Here is a 26,734-nt window from a genome sequence, read left to right as displayed (position 1 = left end):
CCAGTTTTTCCTGATTCTGATGAGAAACCCTAGACCAGCTACAGGGCATACAGATCCATCAAGAAAATCCAAAAACTGGGCTTACCTGAAAGCTTCGATCAGCCTCTTAAATCTCCATGCAGTCGGCCAATCTAGGGCTGCAGGAGTGAATCTCTTCAAGAACCTTCAACCTGCTCTGATACCAAGTAGAAAGCCTTATCTGCTGATTTCGGCCAAGCTTCTTGAGAAAGGAAGAGTAGAAAGTTGGGGATTTCAGCAAGAGACAGAGGAAAGGGAATAAAAGAGAAGAAGGTCGACTAGGATAGATTTACATAACCCTAGCCGCCAGCCCCTCATTCTATTAATAATTAACTTAAGTATGAGATATTACAAGGATGCCCTTAGTAGGGCGGCAACTCAAACTAAGTAATTACAGCTCTTTAAAAAATAAAAACTAATGGGCCCAAGGCCCAACAACATCTTAATTTAAAAGAAGATAAACTAAACACAAGTCGGCCCATTCAACATGACACAACTTAAAAATTAAATAAAACAGGCCCAAAATAAACTAAAACATGAATAGAAAATAAGCTAGCAGACCACTTAACAACTCAACAATATGTAAATAATGTAGTCTCATTTTATTTTGTATTTCTCTTGCTAATACTTGCAAATACATTTCTTTATATTTCTATTACTAGGGCTGCATTTGGTATTCCTTATTTTAAGGATTTTTCTCCTTTTTGGGGTCAAAATTCCCCATGAACACTGAGTTTTTAACCCCAAAAAGGAGATAAGTCCTTCAAATAAGGAATGCCAAATGCAGCCTAATTATCTATCTTATCTATGTATCTATCTATTGACAGACTTTACTTGGCAAATGTAGGCTGTATTGAGTGCTTTGCTACTCGTTATCTATAGCTGTTCTGATCAAGTTATCACTACTCGGGAAAAAAGACATGCCAGATCTCGTGAAGCTGCAGCAAGGAGTGCAAGAGAAACTGCACAAGCTCGTGAAAGATGGAAGTCTGCAAAAGATGTTGCTAAGAAGCATGCAGTAGGATTGCAAACACAGTTATCACGTACGTTTTCTCGTAAAAAGTCTGTAAGGCAACCTGAACAGCTGAAGGTCCTGGGTCAAGCTAAACCTGGAACAGATGAGGCACTGTCATCGTCAGGCCCAAGTACTTCAAGTACATCTCAGCAATCAACCATGGCACCAAAAGGCAAGAAAAAGGAGCCAAGTAACCTGACAAAGATGATACGTGAGCTTGAGGAGAACCCTGACAGCCAGGAAGGTTTCAATTTGGAAATTGGAGACAAAAATATTAAAAAGCATATGCCAAAGGGCAAACAAATGCATACACATAGCCAAATTTTCAAGTATGCATATGGTCAGCTTGAGAAAGAGAAAGCTATGCAGCAGGAGAACAAGAATTTGACCTTTTCAGGAGTAATTTCAATGGCCACTGATACTGGGATTAGAACCAGGCCTGTTATTGAGGTTGCTTTCAAAGATTTAACCCTCACTTTAAAAGGCAAAAACAGACATCTCATGAGGTGTGTTACAGGGAAACTTATGCCTGGTCATGTCTCTGCTGTTATGGGTCCGTCAGGGGCTGGAAAAACCACATTTCTTTCTGCTTTGGCTGGAAAAACAACTGGATGCACAATGACGGGTTTGATTCTTATAAATGGAAAAGTTGAATCCATGCATTCATATAAGAAAATCATTGGCTTTGTGCCACAAGATGACATTGTGCATGGAAATTTGACAGTGGAGGAGAACCTTTGGTTCAGTGCAAGTTGCAGGTATGCTGCATTTTTTTTGGCAGGCCAAATGCAACTCATCTGTGGTATTGGGGAGTTACTAATAGTACTAAGGATTCTTGATCCCTAGAAATGTAAAGCTAAAACATCTTGGTAAAGATAGTTGAACCTATCTGGGGACTTTTAGGGTGCTTGGCACCTCTTCTATTTTTCTTTTTTTAATTCTATTTCATTGGGGTAAGATTTATTAAAATGATAAATTAGGAGGTACCTTTTGTAGTAAGACATCTACATATTATGAGGAAAAGGACTCTTTATTCCTAATAGTAACCATTTTTTTGTGATAAATAAAAATAAAAATATTGTTCCTCTCCTATAATTGTTAGAATTGTTATTTTTTAGCATGGTGATTAGGGGATGGGATCCCTGTTTTACGTTCTCAACCATGCCTATATTTACTGAAAATTCCTTATGTTCTTTTAGTCCACATAATTTTATCCATCTTCATATGGTGGCTTGCATCTTACTTTACAAGGTCAAAGCATTGCTTATGCAATAGTTGATACTTTACAAGGACAAAATATTAATAATATTAGTCATGATTATTATTTCCTAATTTTGATCTACTCTTTCAAGCCTGTTCTTTAGGAGTGCAAGTTGGGCGGGTTGGGCCGGGTTTATGGTCAACCTAGGCCCGACCCTAAAATTTGGGCTTAAGGCCCTATCCCAGCCCGAGCCCGAGGTCAAGCCCGATTTTCCTAACCCGAGCCCAGCCTGCCTTTTAATTTGATGCACTCAGGTTGGGCTCAGGCCCAGGCCAGGCTCAGGTTGGCCAGTGAACCCACTCTAAAATTATACATATATAAATGTATTTATGCAAATATATATACATATATTTATGTATGTATGTAAATATGTATGCAAAATATATATACAAATGTTATATATACAGATATGTATGTATATATATATGTAAATACATATGCAACATTTACATATATACACATATATATGTATATAATTGAGCTGGGCTTGGGCCGGGTTTGGACTACCTAAGGGCTAGGCCCGAGCCCGGCCCGAAAAATAAAAAAAAACCCTGACTTCTTGGGCCCAAGCCCAGCCCATGTAAAATTCCGGGTTGGGCCGGTTTGGGCTCAGGCTGGGCCCGCCCAAGTTGCACCCCTACCGTTCTTTGATGATCTGCTTTCTATTTCAAAATCATGTTGTAAATGGTGAGGTTAGGAGTTGTTATTTTTATTCCTTTTGTACTGACATGAATTTCTTTTTTGTCATTTTTCCTATTGGGAGGTTACCTGCTGACTTGTCAAAACCGGATAAAGTTCTTGTTGTTGAAAGAGTGATTGAGGCATTGGGGCTACAGGCTGTAAGGGATTCGCTTGTGGGAACAGTAGAGAAGAGAGGAATTTCTGGAGGTCAAAGAAAACGAGTTAATGTTGGGCTGGAAATGGTCATGGAACCTTCACTCTTAATCTTAGATGAACCTACATCTGGTTTGGACAGTTCATCATCTCTATTGCTTCTTAGAGCACTTAGGCGTGAGGCTCTTGAAGGGGTAAACATCTCTATGGTAGTTCACCAACCAAGGTTAGTTTAAACAATCACTAAATACACAGTTCATTAAACAATGTGTGATCTTTCTGTTTGTTCATTTTTGTTTTGTCCCGTTTGCATCTTATACTTCCATTGAACAATAAAGATTACCAGGGAAACAGGTGAGGAAGCATTTCCATTTCTTTTGTTTTTTGTTTAAAATAATTTGAAGCTGTTGTAAATGGTGAAGTTAAGAGTTTTTTATTTTTCCTTTTCTGTACTGAATCTGGTTATAGGGGTATTTGATCATTTTATCAAGTTGTAAGTGGACCTGGCCTAGTGGTTTGTTTTGTCTAGATGTAACCTTCTTATGTAAAATTTCATTGACATGATATCAGTAGTTAGCAGCAGTTTACATGGTTGTAGCATGATAGTGGCATTATTGTCTGTCTTATTTTTTGTAGTTATGGCCAACTCTTAGAATCTTTATGTGTGTGTGTGTGTGTGTGTGTGTTTGAATAAAAAGCATGTCTATATTGTTGTTATGGTGAGTGATCCCATAAACCCTGGAGTGATTCTTGGTGTCTGTTAAAGTTTATACTGCAGGGGTAATGTCATCTCTTTGTCCTTTCTTTCCTAGTCTTATGTTATATGCAACCCTTGGAGAGTATTTTTGTAATTTTGTTTCTTATTAGAAGTCCAATATAACAGAGGCTGATAGGAGGGAGAGAGGCAAGTTTGAATCTCTTTCCTGGACCTCGGTCCTTCTTACTTCTTTTTTTCTTCTCTCTTTTTTGGACCTTGGCTCGACTGAATCTTTTCCTCATCCCTTTTCTTCTTTATTTCAACCTTTCTTCACCTTTTTCTTTTGGCTTTTATTACATGGTATTAGAGCATTAGGGCTCGGCTTTCATTGTTCATGTCACTTTTTGCACCCTAGGAATAGAGAACTCACTCTATTCACAACAAGGAAAAGGACCTAAAAGGAGTGGTTGCCCATTAGAAAAAGGAGGCTTTAAAGCCTCCAGTTGTGTCTGTTATGGTGTTCTGGATATTCTTCTAAAGTTCCCTCATGCTGCAGCCCAAAAGAGGGGCGGTTATGATGTGTGGCTAGCGCAGCAGGTTAGTGACAGTGTGTGGAGTTCAAACAATGTGTTGTGGTGTGGTGATAACCCCAGTGTAAGTGTGTGAAGTGGTTAGTCTCCTAAGCGAGAGTTGTGTGGTTTCCAATTGTGGTATTTGGCTTCTTGTGTGAAGTGGTTGGTCTCCTAAGTATGTCCTTGATCTACTTGTAGAAATTAGCAAACTTGGTACTAAACCAGCTTCCACTGACTTAAAAATAACAAGCTCTTAATTACTGATGGTGAACTGTTGTTGGTTGATAGGGGAATGTTCCAAAGATTGCTTGAGAAGTTGTTATATCTTTGCATGACTCGACTAGATATTTCCTATGCAGCAAGTGTCATTAGTCGAAGAATGCTGATGTTGATCACCTTAGGCCTGTACTCAGGTTCAGATTTCTGCAAGAAAACACAGAAAGAAGGAGAAAGCGGAAGAGAGAAGAGAGGGAGAGAAGAAGAGAAGAGAAGAGAAGAGAAGAAGAATGAAAAGAAGGGAGCAGTTCTCTTTATTCTGTCGCCCAGATTTTGTATTTATAGGTTTCTATCATAAAGTAACTTACAAAGACAACTATACCCCTACTGACTAAGACACTACTTAACAGAATATAACAATAACTAATGTAAGCCCAACTAACAAGCCCATGACAAGACCCAAACTGATAAAATAAAGAAATAACTAATATACTATTTCTCTACACTCCCCCCTCAAGTTGGGCATAGATATTGGTCATTCCCAACTTGCATAAATCTGTCTCTAACTTGACCCTTGTAACTGCTTTGGTGAAGACATCAACAAGTTGCATATCAGAGGCAACACACGGAAGGCAAACTTCCTAGGAGGCAACTCTTTCTCTAATAAAATGTCGATCCACCTCAATATGTTTGGTTCTATCATGCTGTATGGGTTATGAGCAATATTAATAGTGGCTTTGTTATCACAATACAGCATTAGTGATCTTTCATATTCAACCCCTAACTCCTCAAGTAGTGATCTCAACCATAACACTTCAGCCGCCCCATTAGCCATAGATCTGTACTTTGCTTCAGCACTAGAGCGGGCAACAACATTTTGTTTTTACTTTTCCATGAAACTAGATTGCCTCCAACAAGAACACAAAACCCTGAGGTAGATCTCCTACCATCCACATAACCAGCCCAATCTGCATTAGTGTACACTTCTATCTTCATGTGACCATTATTCTTGAAGAGTATAACTCTGTCTAGACACCTCTTCAAGTAGGCAAGTATCCTTTCAACTGCAAGAAGATGGGATGTTCTAGGAGACTGCATATACTGACTGGCTACACTGACAGCATAAGAAATATTTGGCCATGTTAGGCAAAGGTAAAGAAGCTTTCCAACCAGCCTTTGATACATGGTGTAGAGAGAATGGGCCGAATGGCCCATAGGCTGCTCTTATTTCTTTATGTTTCTATTCCTTTTTGTTAATGGGCCTTTATGTTTCTTTATGCTTTTTGTTTAATTAAGTTAATCGCCCAATTAAGGGTCTCCTTGTAAATATAGAAAATTTGTAAATTATTTTTAATGAAAAGATTAGGGAAGGGAGAGAGGTTCGAACAACTCATCTCCCAAAACCCTATTACAACCGACTTCTTCTTCTTCTCTCTTTGCTGCTGATATCTACCCTTTTTCATACTTTTTAAATCAGTCCTCTCATTCTTTTGGACTATTTTTTCTTCTCACGGCTTTATCTTCAGCTGGCTCACCTCCTTTTGCATTTATCTTGTGATTCGACTCAATTGGTATGTCTGCTAGTTTAACTCCCAATTTTCCAACCTCTTCTAGGAGATCAAGGGCATATTTCCTCTAAGAAATGAAGATGCCATTGTTCACTTCCCAAGAAATATCACAAATCACCCAGATCTTTCACTTCAAACTCCTTACTAAGCAACTTCTTGAGGGAATCAATCTCATTACTGTCACTGCTTGTTACCACAGTATCATCAACATATACAGCTTGGAGAGTTAGGGCTGAACCTGTTTTCTTAAAAAAAAGGGCGTGATTTGATTGAGCCTATACATAGACAATTTTTTTCAAGGCACATCTAAACCTGTCAAACCATGCCCTTGGGGGCTGTCTAAAACCATACAAAACCTTCTTAAGTCGGAAAACTTTCTTTCCGTCATCTTCATCATAGAAACAAGGGGGCAACTGCATATATACTTCTTCTTCCTGGAGATCATCATTCAAAAGAGCATCCTTAACATCCATCTGGAACAATGGCCATGAAAAGTTTGCAGCAAGTGGCAATAACACTGATTGTTTTCATTTTGGAAATTGGTGCAAAGGTTTCTACATAATCAATACCATAAGTCTATGTGTATCCCTTAGCAACCAGTCGTGCTTTGTATCTTTCAATTGAGCCATCTGCATTGTACTTAATAGTTAATATCCATATGCACCCAGCCGGTTTCTTCCATCTTGGTTGATCTACTAGCTCCCAAGTATCACTTTTGATAAGTGCATCCATCTCTACCTTCATTGCTTCTTTCCACTCAAGTGCTACCAGGGCTTCATGCACTATTCTGGGAATGGTCATAAGAAAGAAACTGAGAGATGCAATGGGTGGTAGTTGATGAGGTGTGATAAAGTTCAGACCTGCACTAGAATTCTGTTAAAATTAGAGGAAGATTAGAGGAGATAGAGAAGAGAAGAAAACTGGTTCAAATAAGAGAGAATCGCACTCTCTAGTCGGCCAGGTTATATTTATATGTTTCTATTAGAATAAAACAAAAAGACTATTATGTCCCTACTTAAGTATGGGACACATCACTTAACATAAACATTACACATCAACTTAAATATAAATAGAAGGACTAAACTACCCCTATATAGTCGACACTAACACTCCCCCTCAAGCTGGTGAGTATATATCATATAGTCCCAGCTTGTTACATATGTAGTCCATTCTTCCCCGACTTAACCCTTTGGTGAATAAGTCTACCCATTGGCTTCCTGTGTTAACATATGCAGTATCTATCGCTCCACTAAGCATCTTCTCTCCCACAAAGTGATAGTCAACTTCTAAATGCTTTGTTCTCTCATGAAACACTGGATTAGAAGAAACGTGGACTACAACTTGGTTGTCACAATAAAGTTTCATTGGAGTGTCAATGGAATATCCCATCTCCTATAGAAGATTCTTCAACCACAGTAGTTCACAAGTGGTATGTGCCACAGCTCTATATTCAGCTTTTGCACTGATTTTAGCCACAACTGTCTGTTTCTTACTTTTCCATGTCACAAAAAATTACCCTCAATGAAGGTACAATAACCTGTAGTGGACCTTCTGTCAAATATAAAACCAGCCCAATCAGCGCTGGTGTATCCCTTTACTTCAAGATTTCCTCCACTCTTTTATATTAAGCCATGACCAGGAGCTCCCTTCAAATACATTACAATCCTTAGAACTGCATCCTAATGTGGAACCCGAGGTTTCTGCATAAACTAACTTATCACACTTACTGCAAATGAAATATCTGGTCAAGCAATTTAGCTTACCCACCAACCGCCTGTACCTTCCAGGATCTTCAAACTCCTCACCCATATCATTGCTCAACTTGGTATTTGGTTCCATAGGTGTTTATGCCGGTTTGGATCCTAACAATCTTGTCTCCTCTAACAAATAAAGAACATACTTCCTCTGACACAAGTTAATACCATGCTTAGACCTTGCTACTTCTATCCCCAAGAAGTATTTTAATTTACCAAGGTCTTTTGTTTGAAAGTGCTCCTGTAGAAAGGTCTTCAGCCTATCAATCCCCAATCTATCACTGCCGGTAATGAAAATATCATCTACATATACCACTAGTAAGATCTTTCCGGCATGTGGATCATGGATGAATACTGAGTGATCAGCTTGACACTATTTCATACCAAACTTCTTTATCACTTCACAAAATGTACCAAACCATGCACGGGGGGACTGTTTAAGTCCATAAATGGCTTTCTTTAGTTTGCATACTTTACCATGCTCCCCCTGAGCAACAAACCTTGATGGTTGCTCCATATAGACCTCCTCAAGAAGATCACCATGTAAAAAGGCATTCTTGATGTCAAGCTGAAATAGAGGCCAATCATACATAGCAGCTAGAGATATCATAATACGAATTGAACCAATTTTAGCAACAGGAGAAAAGTCTCTATATAGTCAGTACCATATGTTTGAGAGTATCCTTTGGCAACCAGTTTAGCTTTCAACTGCTTTACACTACCATCATGTAAGTACTTAACAATGTATACCCACTTACAACCTACAACATGCTTACCAAGAAGAAGCGTGGTGAGATTCCACGTATGATTATGAGCTAAAGCAGAGAGTTTTTCTTCCATTGTATGGCACCAACCTAGAGAGGCAAGGGCTTCTTGGACATCCGTAGGGATAGAAATAGAAGACAACAGAGAAACAAATTGGCGATGGGAAGCATAAAGGTGAGAAACAGAAACATAATTAGAAATGGGATGAAGTGTGCAATTGTGTTTACCTTTCCTCAAGGAGATAGGAAGGTCAAGGTCAGAAACAAGAGGTGGGGCTGGTGTGGTAACAACTGCCAGATCTGTTGATGGTGACGAAGCTAGAGGAGGAGATGGTACATGTTGTCTATGTGTATACACTTGACGGATGGGTGGCTGTTCAACAGGAAGTTGCACCGGAGACAAGGACTTAGTCACAACCAAAACAAGTGGAATGGTGTCCTTAACAGGAATTGGAAGATGAGGAGGAGGTGAAGAAGAAGAAGAGACACCACCTGACCCAGAGAAAAACGGAGTAGACTCAAAGAAAGTAACATCAGGACACACAAAGGAACGTTGAGAACTAGGGTTATAACACTTATACCCTTTTTGGGTTCGGGAATAGCCAAGGAAGATACACTTAGTGGATCGTGCATCTAATTTGCCCATTCCAAGTTCAAGATTATGAACAAAACATACACAACAAAAACCCTAGGAGTAAGAGAAAATGGAGACAAGGTAGGAAACAAGGTGGTGAAAGGAGAATGACCTTCAAGGATGGGTGTGGGCATCCAGTTAATTAGGAAGCAAGATGTAAGCACAACATCACTCCAAAAATGTTGGGGTACATTCATATGGTGCATAAGGGACCGGGCAATTTCCAAAAGATGACAGTTCTTTCTCTCAGCTACCCCATTCTGTTGTGGTGTGTAAGTACATGAAGTCTGATGGATAATGCCATGTTGTTCCAGATACTCCTAAAACAGTGTATAAAAGTACTCTCGACCATTATCAGAATGAAGGATCTTAATGTGTACACCAAATTGGTTGCAAATTTCAGCATAAAATTTTTGAAAGATGGAAAACAATTCACTCCTTTCTTTCATTAGGTAAAGCCACATCATCCTTGAATAATCATCAACAAAAATAACAAAATATTTGTAGCCATTGTATGATACTATTCTATTTGGACCCCAAATATTTGAATACACTAAAGAAAAAGGGCTTGACATACAATTATCAACCCTAGGACTAAAGGGAGCACGATGATGTTTCCCCAATTGACACGACTCACAATCTAGAACAGAAAGATGACTCAACGACAGAATAAGTGATGGATGACCAAGTCTACAGTGCCACTAAAGAGGAGAAAGGGATGTTTGAAGGGCTGTTGTCAATGCATCCTAATAAAGAAAGGAAAATGAAATCCTCCTTCCTCTTCATCTTCCTCCCCCTCCTCTTAAGGAGGCTTAAACTTCCTTGTGTTTGAGAGAATTATGTCTCTTATGTTCTAAGTTACGCCTCACATCACACCTTTGCATTTTAAAACATTGGTTGTGAGTATTCATAGCTTGATGTCTAGTGGCTGGGATTCTAGTTTGCCTTGAAGGACTTCCTCTTACTCACCTTGGAAAGCAATACACAGTATACTTCTTCTATTCCTTCCTCACATCATGTATGATCTTGTGTTGGTCCTAGGGTATTGTCCCAGGAGGACATCTAGGTTGGAAATATTCATCTTGGGGATAGGGACCCAAATCTCTACTATGTATCCTTTCAAGTTACAAACAATCTATTCTGTGCACAATGATGAGGAAAATTGTGACTTGGTATTTAGAAGAGGCCTTAGGGAGGGGGAAATGTATGCTATAGTTGATTTATTGCATCTCTTGAATAGTGCCTTTTTGAATTTCTCATGTCTATATAGTAGGTGCGGATACCTTCCCCTTCAGATTTTTTTGTGTGCTTTCTTTAATATCCTCATGCAAACTGCTAATTAGGGTTTTCTTTTTCCAACTATAGAAGTGTGGAGTAGATTTGCACCCTCCAAATTAAGGACATTTTGTTGGGTAGCAGTCCTTAATAGGATAACAATTATGATGTGCTTTAGAGGAGAAAACCAAATTGGTTCTTATCCCCTCAAATTTGTATCCTTTGCCAGGTTCATGGTGAGACAACAACAAACCTACTAATCTCCTATTCATTTGTTTATTGAATTTGGGAATGGTTTTCCCTTTTTTAGTTGTAGGTAGAATCCACCTTCAAATGTAGCAAGCATTTTTTATGCAAATTTTTTTAGACAGCCAAGAAAGAGAGGTGCAATTAGGGTGGATTCGGGTCAAGTCAAGCTGAATATCTAGCTATTCGAGCTTGGCTCACCAATAAACTACGAGGCTTGAGCTTGAATTCAGCTCGAGTCAAAAGCTCATAAGTTTAAGCTTGACTATGAGCCAAACATTTTATAAAAATAAAAAATTATACATATAAAAAATTAGGAATTATGAAAACTAGTTATTGTTACATATAAAAAAATAAAAATATTATATATTTAATTAATTAATTAATTAATTTATATATATTATTTTTATATGTATAATATTTTTATAGTTATTATTTTTATATCTATAATATATGTGTGTATGTATGTATGTTTATGTAAAAGCTCAATTAGGCTTGCAAGCCTCACGAGCCAAGCTTTATTGGATTCGAGCTCGACTCGAAGTTCGGTTTAGACTGAGCTGAATCGAGCTTTTCACAAGCCACCACCCCTAGGTAGAATTTTGTGTAGATGATGTAGGACAAGCTCAGTTCTAGTCCTTAGAGAATGTTGAATGGTCTTCTTGATCAGAGTTTTATGGCTATTAATGGCTGTAATGGCTTCTTGAATGATCACCAACTTCATGCCCTCCACCAATCTTCATCCCCGTCTTGCGATCCTGAAACATACAATAGGAAGGGTAAAAAGTTATAGAGCAATTAAGGGACTTAGTCAATTTACTAATAGACATCAGGTTAAAGAGAAACTTAGGAACATACAAAACTGAGGATAGGGATAATGAGTCTGTGTCAACATTACCAACACCACGTATGGCAAATGTAGAACCATTGGCAAGAGTAACAGATTGTGATGTGGAGGACAGAGAAATGGATGAAAACACACTTGGAGTCCCAGTCATATGACCGGAAGCTCTAGAATCTATAACCTAAGGGGAAGGTTTGGATGCCAGACAAGTCGTACTTGAGTGTGCAAGGGTAGTCGTGTTTTGCTGAGATGTACCCTGAATGAACCACTCAAACTCATCCCGTGGAACACTCAACATCTCTTTTCTGGAGGCATCTGTATATGTAAAGGGTATCTGATCAGTATGCTGAGATTCTTGTCTCGAACCACCACCATTTATGGCTACATGATTTGCCCAAGTGGAAGGTGGGCCATGTAGATCATAGCAGAAGTTGATAGTATGTCACTCCATACCACAATGTGTACACCTCCTCTGAGTATTACCACTTCCTCTACCACGGGCTCCCCCTGAGTCTTGACCTCCAACACGACCACCACCACGACCATACATGGGTCCACCACCACTACCATGGCCAGGTTGACCTTCTCTACCACCACGGCCTCCCCCTCTTGTAACTGCAAATGCAGACCAATCTGATATAGTGGAATTCTCTATGGGTCCAAATGAGATCCTCCAAAGATGAGCAAACACTTCCTAAAGAGAGGGAAGAGCAGACCCACCTAGTATCTGTGCCCTTACCGGTTCATATTCAGACTTCAACCCTACTAAAAATCTGGTCACATCCAACTGCTCTCTTTGTTATTGCTGAATTTTGACATCAGGTGTAAGAGGATGATACAGATTCAACTCATTTCGCAGATGTCTCATACTTGTGTAATAGTCCTCAAGACTCTGATTCCCCTGTTGCAAATTGAAATACTCTTGGTACAGTTGGTAAACCCTAGTAGTGTTATCTTGTCTAGAATAAAACTTCCTTGCATGATCCCAGACCTCATTGGGTGTATCTAAAAACATGAAGTTCACACTGATTTTGGATTCCATACTGTTCCAGAGCCATGTCATAATTTGAGCATCCTCTTGCTCCCACTCATCATATCCCTGAGAATCAATTGGGGGTTTTTCTTCCCTCACATGCTTCACTTTCTTCTTGGCTTTCAGAAAAACTTCAGCAGATTTAGCCCAAGGCACATAATTCTCACCATTCAGTTTTATAGAAGTCATCTTCACATTCAAATAATCAGAAGGGACCATCACACTTGATTTGCATTCATTGCTGTCTCCCATGACTGCACAAGGAAAAAAGGGAGAAATTCTACCACTAGGTTGTCACTCTACTGCACTAATTAGTCACTACACTACACACTAACAACTGAATACTACTAGGGTTCCTACTATCATAGGTTTCAGCAACAGCACTCACAATTCTTCACCACTGTTAGCAACAACACCACTGCTGCCATCCACTGTCAGCACCATAAACCCTCACAATACACCTCACGAATAGGACATTTAGTTTTGCAACATATCTATAGAGGAGATGGGCCGAATGGCCCATAGACTGTCATTTCATGTTATGTTATGTTTCTCTTTATTATGGGCCTTATTCTGGGCCCATACTCTGTATGTTCTGTTTTTTTGTATTTTTCTGCCCACTCAAGGGCCTCTCTGTAATTTATCAAAGATTAACACCTTAATAAAATGTTTAGAGTGTTAGAGTGAGGTTAAGTTCGAAACTCTCACTCTCTAACACTCATTGCCGCCAGCTCTCTCTCTTCCCTTCCTCTCTCGTTTGTTTAGTTTCTGTTTTGCATCTAATCTCAAACAGTTCCATACATCAAGTGAACTGTTTTCAACTTGGTATCAGAGCAGGTCATTACTTGGCGTGTCCCTCATGTGGTTCTAGTTCAGCCAACTGCATGAGGAGGTTCTAGGGCTGAATGTTTATAGTCATTCGCCTGGTTCTTGGAGGTCATTGGAGTGTGCCCAAGTTTCTATACACTTGGAGAAGGGTTCGGTGACCAGGAAGAATCAGAGAGCAAGTTTTCCAACCTGATTTGAAATCAGAAAAAGGGGATTTCGAAGCTAGCTCAGAGAGCAAAGTGTTCGGCCTAGTTTGAAGTTCAAACCAGAGATACTGTAAGTTGTTTTCTCAGTTCTTTGCTGAGTTATTTTGTTATTTGGGAAGACTGTTAAAGCATTCAAAGCACACCTCCATTCGGCCCATTGTTGCTGGACTGATTCTACTCAGAAATTTCTGGGTTATTCTGGCAGTGTGGTTCGGCTGTTATTGGACTTCCAAAACTGCTGAAAACTGATCTAAACTAAGTGGTACAAGCCTCTACTTTAGTTCAGCTACTTCTTGGACCTAGACGGAGTGTTCTTGAAGTGATTTCTGCTGGGTTAACAGTGAAGTGTTGACTGTTGCATACATAGTGTTTGTAAAAAGTCCTCTTGGGTACTGTGGACTGTATTTTTTGTTCTCCTTGGGAAATTATTGTTGGGAACCAAGGATACATATTGTTTGGAGGCCGACTGGTTATTCCTTGAAGGCTGAATCAGGGTTTCTTCTCCTTGAAAGTGCTGCCACTGAACTTGGTTCTCACGGCTGTCAGATCTGAACTGAGTTTGTGTGTTGCTGTGTTTGCTATTGTTTCAACCCAATCTGAGTTCTTTGAAATCGGGTCACTTTTGGAAGGCTTGCCGAAACCCTAATTGAAGCTGTTATATAATGGACTTCTCAGAAATTGAGAACAAGAGCACTGCTGAATATGGACATAATTTGGGAACTACAACTGATTCCTTGTTGGCTGTAACTACAGTTAAATTGGATGGAACCAATTATTTGGCCTGGTCACAATCCGTAAAAATTCATATTTGCAGTAGAGGAAAGTGGGGTTTATCTCTGGGAGCAAGAAAGCTCCCCCAGAGGAGGATCCCTCTTATGAGAAATGGGTGCAGGAAAATTACACAGTGATTGGGTGGCTTGTGAACTCAATACAGCCACAGATTAGCCAACATTATCTATGGATGATCTCGGCTAAAGAAATCTGGGATAGTGTTGCAGAAACTTACTCCCAGAAGTTGAATGTTGCCAGAGCCTACAAACTGAGAAGTGAAGAATCTAAGGCAGGGGGAGAAGTCACTTGCAACATACTTCTCAACCCTGAAATCTCTATGGCAAGAGATTGATTTGATAGAGGCTGTGACATGGGATATCCTCAAGGATGCTGAAACATACCGGGAATTGGTTTAAAGGAATAGGGTCTTTGAGTTCTTGACAGGGCTGAACTCTGAATATGACATTACAAAGCAAAACATCTTGTCCAAGGAAGATGTTTCATTATCACAAGCATATGCTTTGGTCAGCAGTGAAAAAAGTAGGAGGCAAGTGCAGGTTCAAGGAGTCAGTATCAATGATCATTTTGCAAATATGGGAATTAAACCCAAAGGGGTTACAGGAGCTCACAGTGGCACAGGAAAGAAGGAGGTGGTGTGTGAATATTGTAAGAAGCCAAAACACACAAAGGACAAGTGCTGGAAATTGCATCCCAATCTTGTTCCTATCAGATTCCAGAAGAAGAATGATAGTAGAAAGACAGGAAGTGCACATGCAGCCACAAGCACAAATACAAAGGTTGAGTCTACCAGTGCATAGTTGGCAGCCATGAAAGTTGAATATGAGAAGTTTGGGAAGATGATCACCCAGCTTAAAGGTGTAACTTCATCATCCAACCCTTCTGGAAGTCCAGCCACCACTGCATTTGCTCACTCAGGTATAAGGGCTTCTGCTAACCATGCATCCACCTCAGGTAATCTCAAAACCCCATGGATCATAGACTCATGTGCTTCTGATCACATGACCAACCTTTCCACTTTGTTTGTTTCATATGATTTACTTCCTGGTCGTGACAAAATCACCTTAGCTGGTGGTTCTCTTGCCCCTATTTCTGGCAAGGGAACTGTCAAGGCTACAGACTCTTTACTCTTATCTTCCACTCTTCATGTACCTAAATTAAATACCAACTTATTATCTTCCACTCTTCTGATCACATGACCAACCTTTCCACTTTGTTTGTTTCATATGATTTACTTCCTGGTCGTGACAAAATCAACTTAGCTGATGGTTCTCTTGCCCCTATTTCTGGCAAGGGAAGTGTCAAGGCTACAAACTCCTTACTCTTATCTTCCACTCTTCATGTACCTAAATTAAATACCAACTTATTATCTATAAGTAGCTTGACCAAGTCATTGAATTGTTGTGTAACCTTTTTCCCTTCTCATTGTGTGTTTCAGGACCTGAAGTCTCAGAAGGTGATTGGGAGTGGCCATGAAGCGAATGGAATATACTTGCTCGACACCCCTGGCCAATGCTTTGATCATCCCAAGAATGTTGCTTTTGGTTCTACTTTTCCAGAGTCTGCCAGTCAAATTATGTTGTCATTGTCGGTTGGGTCATTTACCTTTTTCTGCTTAAAGTCATTTGGTTCCCAAACTATTTAAGGGAGTCAGTGTGTCCAGTCTCAATTGTGAGTCCTGTCAGTTGTCAAAGCATTGTAGAAAAAATTATCTTGTGAGCAATAAAAGATCCTCTTTTCCTTTTCATATTGTGCACTCTGATGTGTGGGGGCCTTACCACTTATCCTTTATGGGGGGTTACAGATATTTTATCCTATTTATTGATGACTTTTCTAGATTCACTTGGATATATTTAATGAAATCCCAGGATGAAGTCCCAAGACTTGTGAGGCAATTTCATGAGCTTGTTTTAACTCAATTTGATACCAAAGTTAAGGTTTTCAGATCTAACAATGCAAAAGAGTATTTTGAGAACAGTTTATCCTTGTATCTCTCTGACATCAGGGTTATTCATCAAAGCTCCTGTGTTAGAACCCTTGAACAAAATGGACTTGCTGAGAGGAAAAACAGACATATTGTTGAAGTTGCAAGGAGCCTTTTGTTTGCCTCACATGTTCCCACAAGATTTTGGGGTGATGCTGTACTTACTGCTACCTATCTCATAAACCGTATGCCATCCAGGGTTTTAGGGTTTAAATCCCCCTTCTGTCTTCTTCATCCAGACAAGGATTTCTTCCCAATTCCTCTTCGTGTGTTTGGCTGTACCTGCTATGTTCACATTCCAAGTGTGCAGAGACATAAGTTTGAACCGAAAGCCCACAAATGTATCTTCCTTGGTTACTCCCCCACACAAAAGGGTTATTGTTGTTTTGATCCAAAGACTGGCACTCGACATGTTTCTATGGATGTTACCTTTGATGAACTTTCTCCTTTTATGGTTCCTCTCAGGAAGGACATTGTCCACAGGGGAAGAGTCTGTCACAAGTTTTTGCTCTTCCTCTTCCTGTCCCATGACCCTCTTGACAAACCTGTATCCTCACCAAATGAATCAAAGGATGATCAATCACTTCATACCTCTTGTCCTAGTGCCTCTATTTCTTTACCTCCTCGTCCTACCCATAATCCTAAAGTGTATCAAAGGCAGAGATCCAGGAATGAGCAAGTAGTTTCCTTTACAACAGATGAGGCTCATACATTCCCAATCACAGATGAGATAACAGGTACTGCTTCAGCTCCTTTGGAATCATCATTCCCAGACCTTGATGTCCCCATTGCTGTTAGGAAAGGGAAGTGGAAGTGTACTGCACACTGCATTTCCAAACACCTTTCTTATGACCTGCTTTCTCCTTCATACTTTGCCTACCTCTCTTCTGTTGCTTCTAACCCCATTCCTAGGTCTGTCTCAGAAGCTCTTGGGATTCCAGAATGGAAAGACTGAAATGGATGCTCTTCATGCAAATGGTACTTGGGAGGTGGTGGATTTGCCTGAAGGGAAGGATCCAGTTGGGTGCAAGTGGGTCTTTACCATTAAATACAGGGCTGATGGAACTATTGAGAGGTACAAGGCCAGACTTGTTGCAAAAGGCTACACACAGACATATGGGATTGACTACTTGGAGACTTTTGCCCTTGTTGCCAAGACGACATTTGTGAGGGTTCAGTTAGATGTAAAGAATGCATTTCTGAATGGTGACTTACATGAGGAGGTCTACATGTGTCTTCCTCCAGGAATGTATGGGAAAGATATGCAAGGAAAGGTATGTAAATTGAAGAAATCACTTTATGGTCTCAAACAATCTCCTAGAGCTTGGTTTGAGAGATTTAGAGCTGCACTTGTTAAATTTGGCTATGTTCAGACACAGTCAGATCATACTCTATTTGTAAAGAAAAGTGGATCTCTAGCAGTGTATCTCATTGTGTATGTTGATGACATTATAGTGACTAGTGATTATGCCTCAGGCATTCTGGCTCTTAAGTCTTTCCTCCGTACAGAATTTGAGATTAAGGATATGGGGGAGTTGAGATACTTCCTTGGCATAGAAGTTGTCAGATCCAAGGATGGGATTCTTATTTCCCAAGGGAAATATGTTCTTGATTTGTTGTCTGAAACTGGAAAACTGGGTGCAAGACCAGCTATGACTCCAATTGATATGAGTTACAAACTTTTAGCTTCGGATGGAACTTTGTTGGAAGACAAAGGGGTCTTTCAGAGACTTCTTGGGAAGCTTCTGTATCTGTGCATGACTAGGCCAGATATTGCGTATGCTGTCAGTTGCATTAGCTAGTTCATGCATGCTCCTAGAGATACTCATATGGCAGCAGCAGAACGGATTTTGTGCTATCTGAAAGGCTCTCCAGGAAAAGGAATTCTATTTACCAAGCATGGTCATCTGAAACTTGAAGCCTATACTGATGTTGATTGGGCTGGAAATATTGATGATAAAAGATCTACTTCAGGGTATTGCAGTCTGGTGGCTGGTAATATTGTCTCTTGGAGGAGTAAGAAACAATCTATTGTGGCCCGATCCTCCGCAGAAGCAGAGTATAGAGCCATGGCACATGGAGTCTCAGAATTGTTGTGGCTAAGGTCCTTAATGGAAGAACTTGGGATTGATCATGACAACCCATGATGTTGTACTGTGATAATCAGGCTGCCATCAACATTGCTCACAACCCGGTACAACATGATCGAACCAAACATATTGAGGTTGATCGACACTTTATTCAAGAAAGAGTCTCATCCGGTGAAGTGTGTTTTCCATTCATTACTTCTGAAGGACAATTGGCAGAGATTTTCTCACCAAGGGCATTTCCAAGGCAAGGCTTCAACATGATACTGGCAAGCTGGGCATGATTAACATCTATGCTCAACTTGAGGGGGAGTGTAGAGGAGATGGGCCAAATGGCCCATAGACTGTCATTTCATGTTATGTTATGTTTCTCTTTGTTATGGGCCTTATTCTGGGCCCATACTCTATAATGTTCTATTTTTTGTATTTTTCTGCCCACTCAAGGGCCTCTCTATAATTTATCAAAGATTAGCACCTTAATAAAATGTTTAGAGTGTTAGAGTGAGGTTAAGTTCAAACTCTCACTCTCTAACACTCATTGCCGCCAGCTCTCTCTCTTCCCTTCCTCTCTTGTTTGTTTAGTTTCTGTTTTGCATCTAATCTCAAACAGTTCCATACATCAAGTGAATTGTTTTCAACTATATCAAAAAAAATTTTTTTTCTGCTACACAACACAATTTGATTCAGAGATCATGTACCTGTTTCACCAAATCTGCACTGTCACCATCCTCATGAAACCAACCCTCTTTGAACTGCCGAGTAGAGGGTTTTCTACCAACCACACAAAACCACAACAATTGCACTCATTGGAGGCATGAAAACCCCCAGAAGGAGAAAATGACAAGTCCTTTTTTTTTCTGAGAAACTCCTAGCTATCAGTGAGAATTCTGCAAAACCCTAGGAGAGAATGCGCAGAATAGAGAGAAAAGAAGGAGACTGATCTGAACTGATTATCGTGGCTCTGATACCATGATAAAATTCAGATATAGTGTCCGTATGATTTCAGATAAGAAGGAGAAGAAGAAGAAGAACAGTTTCAGTTGAACTAGAGAGAAAAACACCTTCTCTAGTCGGCCAGCCTTTATTTATACTTTTCTAAATAAACAAGAATTACTCTTATGCCCTCACTTAAGTGAGAGTCACATCAGCTAAACAATTAACATATAACTTAATATAAAAGGTCTATACTACCCTTCTACAGCCGACTCTAACACACCTAAAGGTATGAAACTAGAAAACAAATGTGCCCACCCTTCCCTGTTCTCTCCAATTGGCAACCAAATGCTTTGGGAAGTTTACTAGTTCTTCCTAGATGATTAGATGATGCCTCTTGAAGCTGTATGGTGTAAGTAATTGTTGTCAAAGACACTTCAGTAGCCAATTCCTTAATATCTTTGCTCCTTGTAGTTTTTTTCCCTCGGGATGTTCTTGTTCAATTGTAGATCTCCTTACTAATTGTTTGTGGTCACTTTAAATCCAAATCCCAGTATTTTGGAAAGATTAACTTAAGTTTTAATTCATGATGGCCACAACCAGTGAATGATGGTTGGTTTTGACTCTTAAGTGATTCACAGAGAGATTTTGTTCTACCTGTAGAAGTGGGTTTATAACTCATAAGTGAAAACCCTTGAAAAGCTATTTCTCTACAGCCCAAACAATATCATGTGCACTTGGTTTTGACTATAAGTTAAGTATGGATGTCATCATTATCATCATCAAGCTTTATCCCAACTATATGGGGTTGCTACATGAATCCTGTCAAGTTTGCTTGGATGTATTATATAAAAACAACAACAACAACAAAAATCTCAAATTTTCTGGCAGTGTAGAATTTAGAGGATCATTGCATTGGTACAGGCTTAACCAACTCTCAAAATCTTTATATTAGTGGGGCAAATACATCTTAAAATTCAGTGAGAAAAATATTTAATATTCTTGCTAAGTCATAGGAGACTATAGCATATTTGTAGCATGACATTTATGACTCTGAAGCAAATTAATTGCCTGCATATTTACATCTCTCCAATTTAGCTATTTGTAATGAGTTGTTTTCTGCTGCAGCTATACCTTGTTCAGGATGTTTGATGATTTAATACTTCTAGCCAAAGGTGGTCGTACTGTGTATCATGGATCTGTGAAGAAAGTGGAGGAATACTTTTCAGGCCTGGGGATCCATGTCCCTGACCGTGTTAATCCTCCAGACCACTTCATTGACATTCTGGAGGGTATTGTAAAGCCAAGCCCAGATGTGGATTATAATAAACAGCTTCCTGTCAGATGGATGCTTCACAATGGATACCCAGTACCGCCAGACATGCAGGAGGATGCTGGAATTACAATGTCCTCAGAAGGTGTTAATCCAAACAATGGAACAAATCCTGTTGGAGGTGAAGGTGAAGAGCAGTCTTTTGCTGGAGATCTATGGCAGGATGTGAAATGTAATGTTGAACTTAAGCGAGACCATATCCAGCACAATTTCTTAAAGTCTAAAGATTTATCCAATCGAATTACTCCTGGTGTATACACACAATACAAATACTTTCTTGGAAGGTAGATATTGAATTGTTTCTTTTTCTTTATAGAACATACTGCCAAACATTCTTAATTTTCTAAAATATATTGGAAAATAATAAAAGAGGTAAACTCTGGAATGGGAAATGACAAAATGAGTTAGTTGAATCCATAATTATTTTGATACTAAAAGATTTTTTTTTTTTTTGAGGTGATAAAGGAATTAGGTTTATGTGCAAACATTTTGCATATTATCTGGAATCTTCCAGTTTACACATATTCATTTACAATTGGGTCCAGAAAAATTGATCCCTATTGACCCCTTGTTTAGCCCAGACATCAACCGAACTGTAGAAAGCTGCCAATAGGTCATATTTAGACCAGATATACCTGTATTCAGATATGATCTGATTACATATTTAGGATATCCATATTTTATTTGGAATAATCAACTCACTGGATTTCAGATTGGACTTTGATCAACTTTAGATATTACAACGTTTTTCATTAATCAAAATTACTTTTCTGAGTTTTAAATCTACAACTTTACAGAGTTGAGAGAAAAGAGATGAGAAGAAGAAGTTTGAAGAGAAAAGGGTGGCAGATACTCTCTTCTCTACCATCCAGCCCCTATTAGGTTATAAGTTTAAAAGGAGTAAAATAACAAGGATGCCCTTATCAGTGTCATTTATATGAATGAAACACGCACAACTAAACACTTTAGCAGGCAGGGAAAAAACAGGTCTAGCTGGACAAAGAATAGAGATGGGAGAATGCATACCCAATCCCTGGAATGGCATCATATTTATTAGGTATGGACTGTGAGAATCGCATGAAACCAATAATTCTTTGGACCCGTGCTGAAAGAGTTGGGCACAAGCAGTCTCAATTAAGGTGTCAATTCTTCCTCTCTGTGGCTCCATTTTGTTGAGGGGTAAATGTAAATGGTGATTGATGTAGAAAGCCTTCATCTTCAAGAAAGATGTTCAATCACCAAGCAAAATATTCCATAGCATTATTTCAAAATAGTTGTTTAATTTTCTTTCCAAACTGTGTTTCAATTATTTTGTAGAACACCATGATAATTCTTGGAACTTCGTCACGACCTTTCATTAGGTAAATCCAAGTACATCTCAAGTAATGGTCAATGACAGATCTTAAAGAGGCGATTAAGATTGCTGGGCTCAATGGAGAATTGATGGTAGGAAGGCCAATCAGTCTTGGAAGGGTGAAGAGGACAAATGAAGCCTTCTAGGTTTCAATTGCCCAAATTTTAAAAGGCATGGGGCGTTGGGAAGAAGATGTTTGGCTAAGGTAAGAAAGGAAGAGGAAGAAAGATGGATTTAGGTGATCGATGAGTATGACAGAAGTGGTAAGAGGACGATTGTCGGAAGAACAGGGGAGGATTTTGTTGATTCACATTCTTCTCCTGTTTATGGTTATTCTTGCTTCAGTTCTCAGACTGTTAAAGTTCACGTTACTGCTGAGTATGCTGAGGATGTTGCGGACAAACCAGCATTGTTGGACTTAGGGGAGGACTCTTCTGTTGAGAAGGATAGATTGGAAGAGGGGGAGGAGGAATCAGTGGAAGGATGTGTTCTTGGCAGAGGGCTATAGTCATAGGCAGCAGCGAGGACTGTTAGGATGTGAGTCACATGGTGATTATCTTTGTTTTGAAGAGGTGAATGTTGGAAGGTTGGGTGTTGACTTGTGTTAAAGGACTAAGGTTGAAGAGAAGATTGAGGAGTTTAATGGGGTGATAGCCTAGGTAAGAAAGTGTGTGGTTCAAGAAATCCTAATGTTGTGCATGTGGCAAAAATCTTTTCTAGGTTGAAGCTTGGTTTGGTGGGAGCAGGACCTACAAAAAACTATAAATGGGTTTATAGGAATTCAAGGATCTTTAATGAGTAGTACAGGTCGAAGGAAGAAATTGTGGAAACTATAAAGATAAGAGTTGCACATTGGGTAAAAACTCTTGAGTTCTTCCAAAGTTTCTCAATGACTGATATAGTAAGGGCATGGAATGAAGTGGCACACTCCTCCAAGAAGGAAGAAAGAAAGGTGATGAAATGGAAGCCCCCAAGTACCAACAAAATCAAGCTAAACTTTGATGGAAGCTGTTTAGGTAACCTAGGTCTGGCAGGCATTGGCAGTGTGTTTAGAGACTCTTCAAGCAAAGTATTGGCAATGCATTCAGGTCCTTTGGGGATAGGTGACTCTAAAAAGTATGAGCAGTTAGAACTGCTACAAGGTCTAAATCTTGCTAAGCAAGCAGATTTAAGAAACCTGGAGGTTGAAGGGGACTCACAACTGGTGATCTCTTGGATTACCAATAGGAGTAATGCTCCTTGGATTATTATGCACTCTCTAAGGGAGATTGAAAGCTTTGAAAGGAATCTCAATGCCTCTTTTACATGGCTTAGGAGGACTGCCAATGGGATAGCTGATTCTTTAGCTAAACAGGGGATTTACAGGCAGCAGCTTTTCTGGGCTGTATTGTAATATTTTGTTGGGCATAAATTGTCTTTTTGTCCTCTTCTGTATTTCTGTAACCTATTTACTCAGTTATTAATAAAATTCTTCTTCTTACTAAAAAAGACTGAGGACTTTCAGCATTTGAAGCATTTTCTCCCAACCTAATCTCTTTTGAAGTAACCTCATTAGTGTTGGAAGACATTTATGAATCTGAAAAATAAACTTTAGCTAAGTGTGAACATTCTTAAGAATAGAAGAAAACTGGACAAAAACAATATAAGAAGAGAAAAGAACTAGGGCTGTGGCAGTGAGAGAAGAGAATAACTTCCTCTAAATGCCACCCCACTTTTATTATAATAATAAACCGATACTCCTACTTAAGTAACAATTAAAAGAGAAACAAAAGTGTAGAGAGACTAGGCCGAATGGGCCCTAGCCCATTATTTTCTTATTATTGTTCTTCTAGTTACTTTATTTGTTAATGGGCCTGTTAATGTTTTTTATGTCTTTTTTAAGTAGACTGATGAGCTGGCCGCCAACTTAAGGGCAGACTTGTAATTTGATTAGTTTTAATGAGATTAATAAAAGTTAAGAGAGGTAGAAGGAGAGACCATCGAACTCTTCTTCTTTCTCCCTTCTTCTCCATCTTCTTCTTCCTTGTTGTCTTCTTCTTTTCTTTCTTTCTTTGCTTAAATCTGAAATTATTTTGCAGAACTTTATTGGATTAAATCACATCTCGGTAACAGAGCAAGGCTTCTTTCCTTCTCTTTGTTTCTTTTTTCTTTCTTTTCCCATACACCCTTCGATTAGAAGAGTGTATGGAGAGATAAGTTGTTGATTGTTCTGAGAACTTTTATGCCTAATTGGTAGAGGGTTTGGAGAGTTAGAATCTGGCTGTAGACTGCCAAGAAAGTGAGGCTATTGTTTTTTGCCCAAAACCCAAGCGAATAGAGAGATTCCATTACAGGTTAAAGAGACAGTTTGGGTGTGGTGCTCAAGGCTTTTGGGGTTCCTTTTTATCTCTAGAAGAGGGCAGTTGCAGTTGGAAGAAGTTCAAGAAGCTCTAGTAGGAGCGGTTGCTTCTTCTCTCTTTCTCCTCGAAAGTCGAGTGCAGAGAAACCCTATATTTGGGATCTTCAAGTACTGGACTGGCCTCAGTTAGGTCCATAAAGGATAAAAACCTTGTTTTTGGATATTCGTTTGGTCAATGGAGCAATCTGGAAGTGAGATGAAGCAAATTCCGGTGTTTGGGGTTGGTATCGTAGATTCTGTTTTGACTGGATTGGACTGACTTCAATCAACCTTAATGGAACAAATTATTTGGCCTGGGCATAATCTTAGTAGTCGATCAAGACTACAATCAGTCTTGAATTCGAAAGAAAAAGGAGAAATTTCAGAAGAAAAGAAGAAGAAGAGAGGGACAAAAGAAGAGGCACACGAAGGGATTTAGAAAAGAGAGAGGGTTGATCAATTGATCTACTGACCCACTCTTAATATTTATATATGTTGACTAATTGTAAAAGGGCTGAATTGCCCTTATTGCTTACATGGCAAATAAACTAATAATAAGTTGAAATAACAAGTTGTAACAACAAACTGAAATAACTACCAATAAATACCAACTAATACTGACATAACTAACAAAAAATATGCTATGCTGCCATACGAACACAGTGGGGACCACAGAAGTGGGGTCCACATCAGTGTTCTCTACACTCCCCCTCAATTTGGGAATAGATATTTGTCATTCCCAACTTGCATAGGTCTGCCTCTAACTTCTTCCTTGGAACAGCCTTGGTGAGAAGATCTTCGAGCTGCATGCTGGAGGTGATATACGAGAGACACACTTCTTGAGACAAAACCCTTTCTCTGACAAAATGTCGGTCGACTTCGATATGCTTAGTTCTGTCATGCTGTACCGAACTATGAGCTATATTAATAGCAGCCTGAGGGCTTCTCATAAGCAATACCCAACTCCTCAAATAATGACTTCAGCCATAGGATTTCAGCCACACCATTAGCCATAGATCTATATTCAGCTTCAGCACTAGAACGAGAAACAACATTTGTTTCTTATTCCTCCAGGAGACAAAGTTACCTCCTACAAAGGCACAATATCCAGAGGTAGACCTTCTATCATCAACACTCCCAGCCCAATCAGCATCCATATAGACCTCTATCTTCATGTGATCATTATTCTTGAATAATATACCTCTCCCTAGACATCTCTTCAAGTATGCTAATATTCTCTCAACTGCAAGGAGGTGAGTAGTTCTAGGAGAGTGCATATATTGACTGATAACGCTGACTGCATAATTGATGTCCAGTCGTGTGAGACAAAGATAGAGGAGTTTTCCAACCAACCGTTGGAACATAGCTTTGTCTTCAAGGGGCTCTCCACCCTCTGCACTGATCTTGTGATTCTATTCAATAGGTGTATCTGCAGGCTTAACACCCAACTTTCCAGTTTCTTCCAATATATCTAGAACATACTTCCTTTGAGAAATAAAAATCACATGTTTAGATCTAGCAACCTCAATACCCAAGAAGTATCGTAGCTCTCCCAGATCTTTCACCTCAAACTCTTAATGAAGGAGTTGTTTAAGAGACTCAATCTCACTGTTACCATTCCCTGTCACTACAATATCATCCACATATACAACAAGCAAAGTCAAGGAAGAGTCCACTCTTTTAATGAACAATGTATGGTCTGACTTGTCTGAATCTATCAAACCAAGCTCTGGGGGATTGCTTTAGTCCATACAAGGCTTTATTCAACCGGAAAACCTTCTTACCTATCTCTGCATCATAAAATTCAGGAGGTAACTGCATGTACACTTCTTCTTGTAAGTCTCCACTGAGGAAGGCATTTTTAACATCCATCTAGAACAAGGGCCAAGAATAACTGGCTGCAAGGGATAGCAAAACTCGAATAGTGGTCATCTTTGCTACTGGAGCAAAAGTCTCCGAGTAGTCTATACCATAAGTTTGAGTAAATCCCTTTGCAACTAACTGGGCCTTATACCTTTCAATGGAACCATCAGCATTATGTTTCATAGTAAATACCCATCTACATCCAACCGGTTTCTTTCCTTAAGGCTGGTCAACTAGCTCCCAAGTATT

The 26,734-nt window shown here is 39.4% G+C and overlaps 1 protein-coding gene across 15 annotated transcripts in view; it reads left to right on the top strand.

The window, feature by feature from the left end:
• LOC148869016 (ABC transporter G family member 28-like) overlaps positions 1-26,734 on the top strand; it is a 125,975-nt gene that overhangs the window by 68,737 nt on the left and 30,504 nt on the right. For all 15 annotated transcript variants that reach the window (XR_016106652.1, XR_016106653.1, XR_016106648.1 and 12 more), the window contains 3 exons: positions 866-1,791; positions 3,058-3,354; positions 20,687-21,175. Coding sequence is in view for 9 of the 15 variants with exons in the window: in XM_088967780.1 (XP_088823906.1) it covers positions 866-1,791; positions 3,058-3,354; positions 20,687-21,175 (1,712 nt within the window). In the remaining 6 variants the exon portion in view is untranslated. The remainder of the gene's footprint in view (positions 1-865; positions 1,792-3,057; positions 3,355-20,686; positions 21,176-26,734) is intronic.

The sequence above is a fragment of the Nelumbo lutea genome, chromosome 2, assembly GCF_056320005.1.
Source record: "Nelumbo lutea isolate HS-2025 chromosome 2, American lotus-T2T, whole genome shotgun sequence".
Classification (NCBI taxonomy): Eukaryota; Viridiplantae; Streptophyta; class Magnoliopsida; order Proteales; family Nelumbonaceae; genus Nelumbo; species Nelumbo lutea.
Note: the sequence above shows the minus strand (reverse complement) of the source record. Positions and strands in the feature narration are given on the sequence as shown.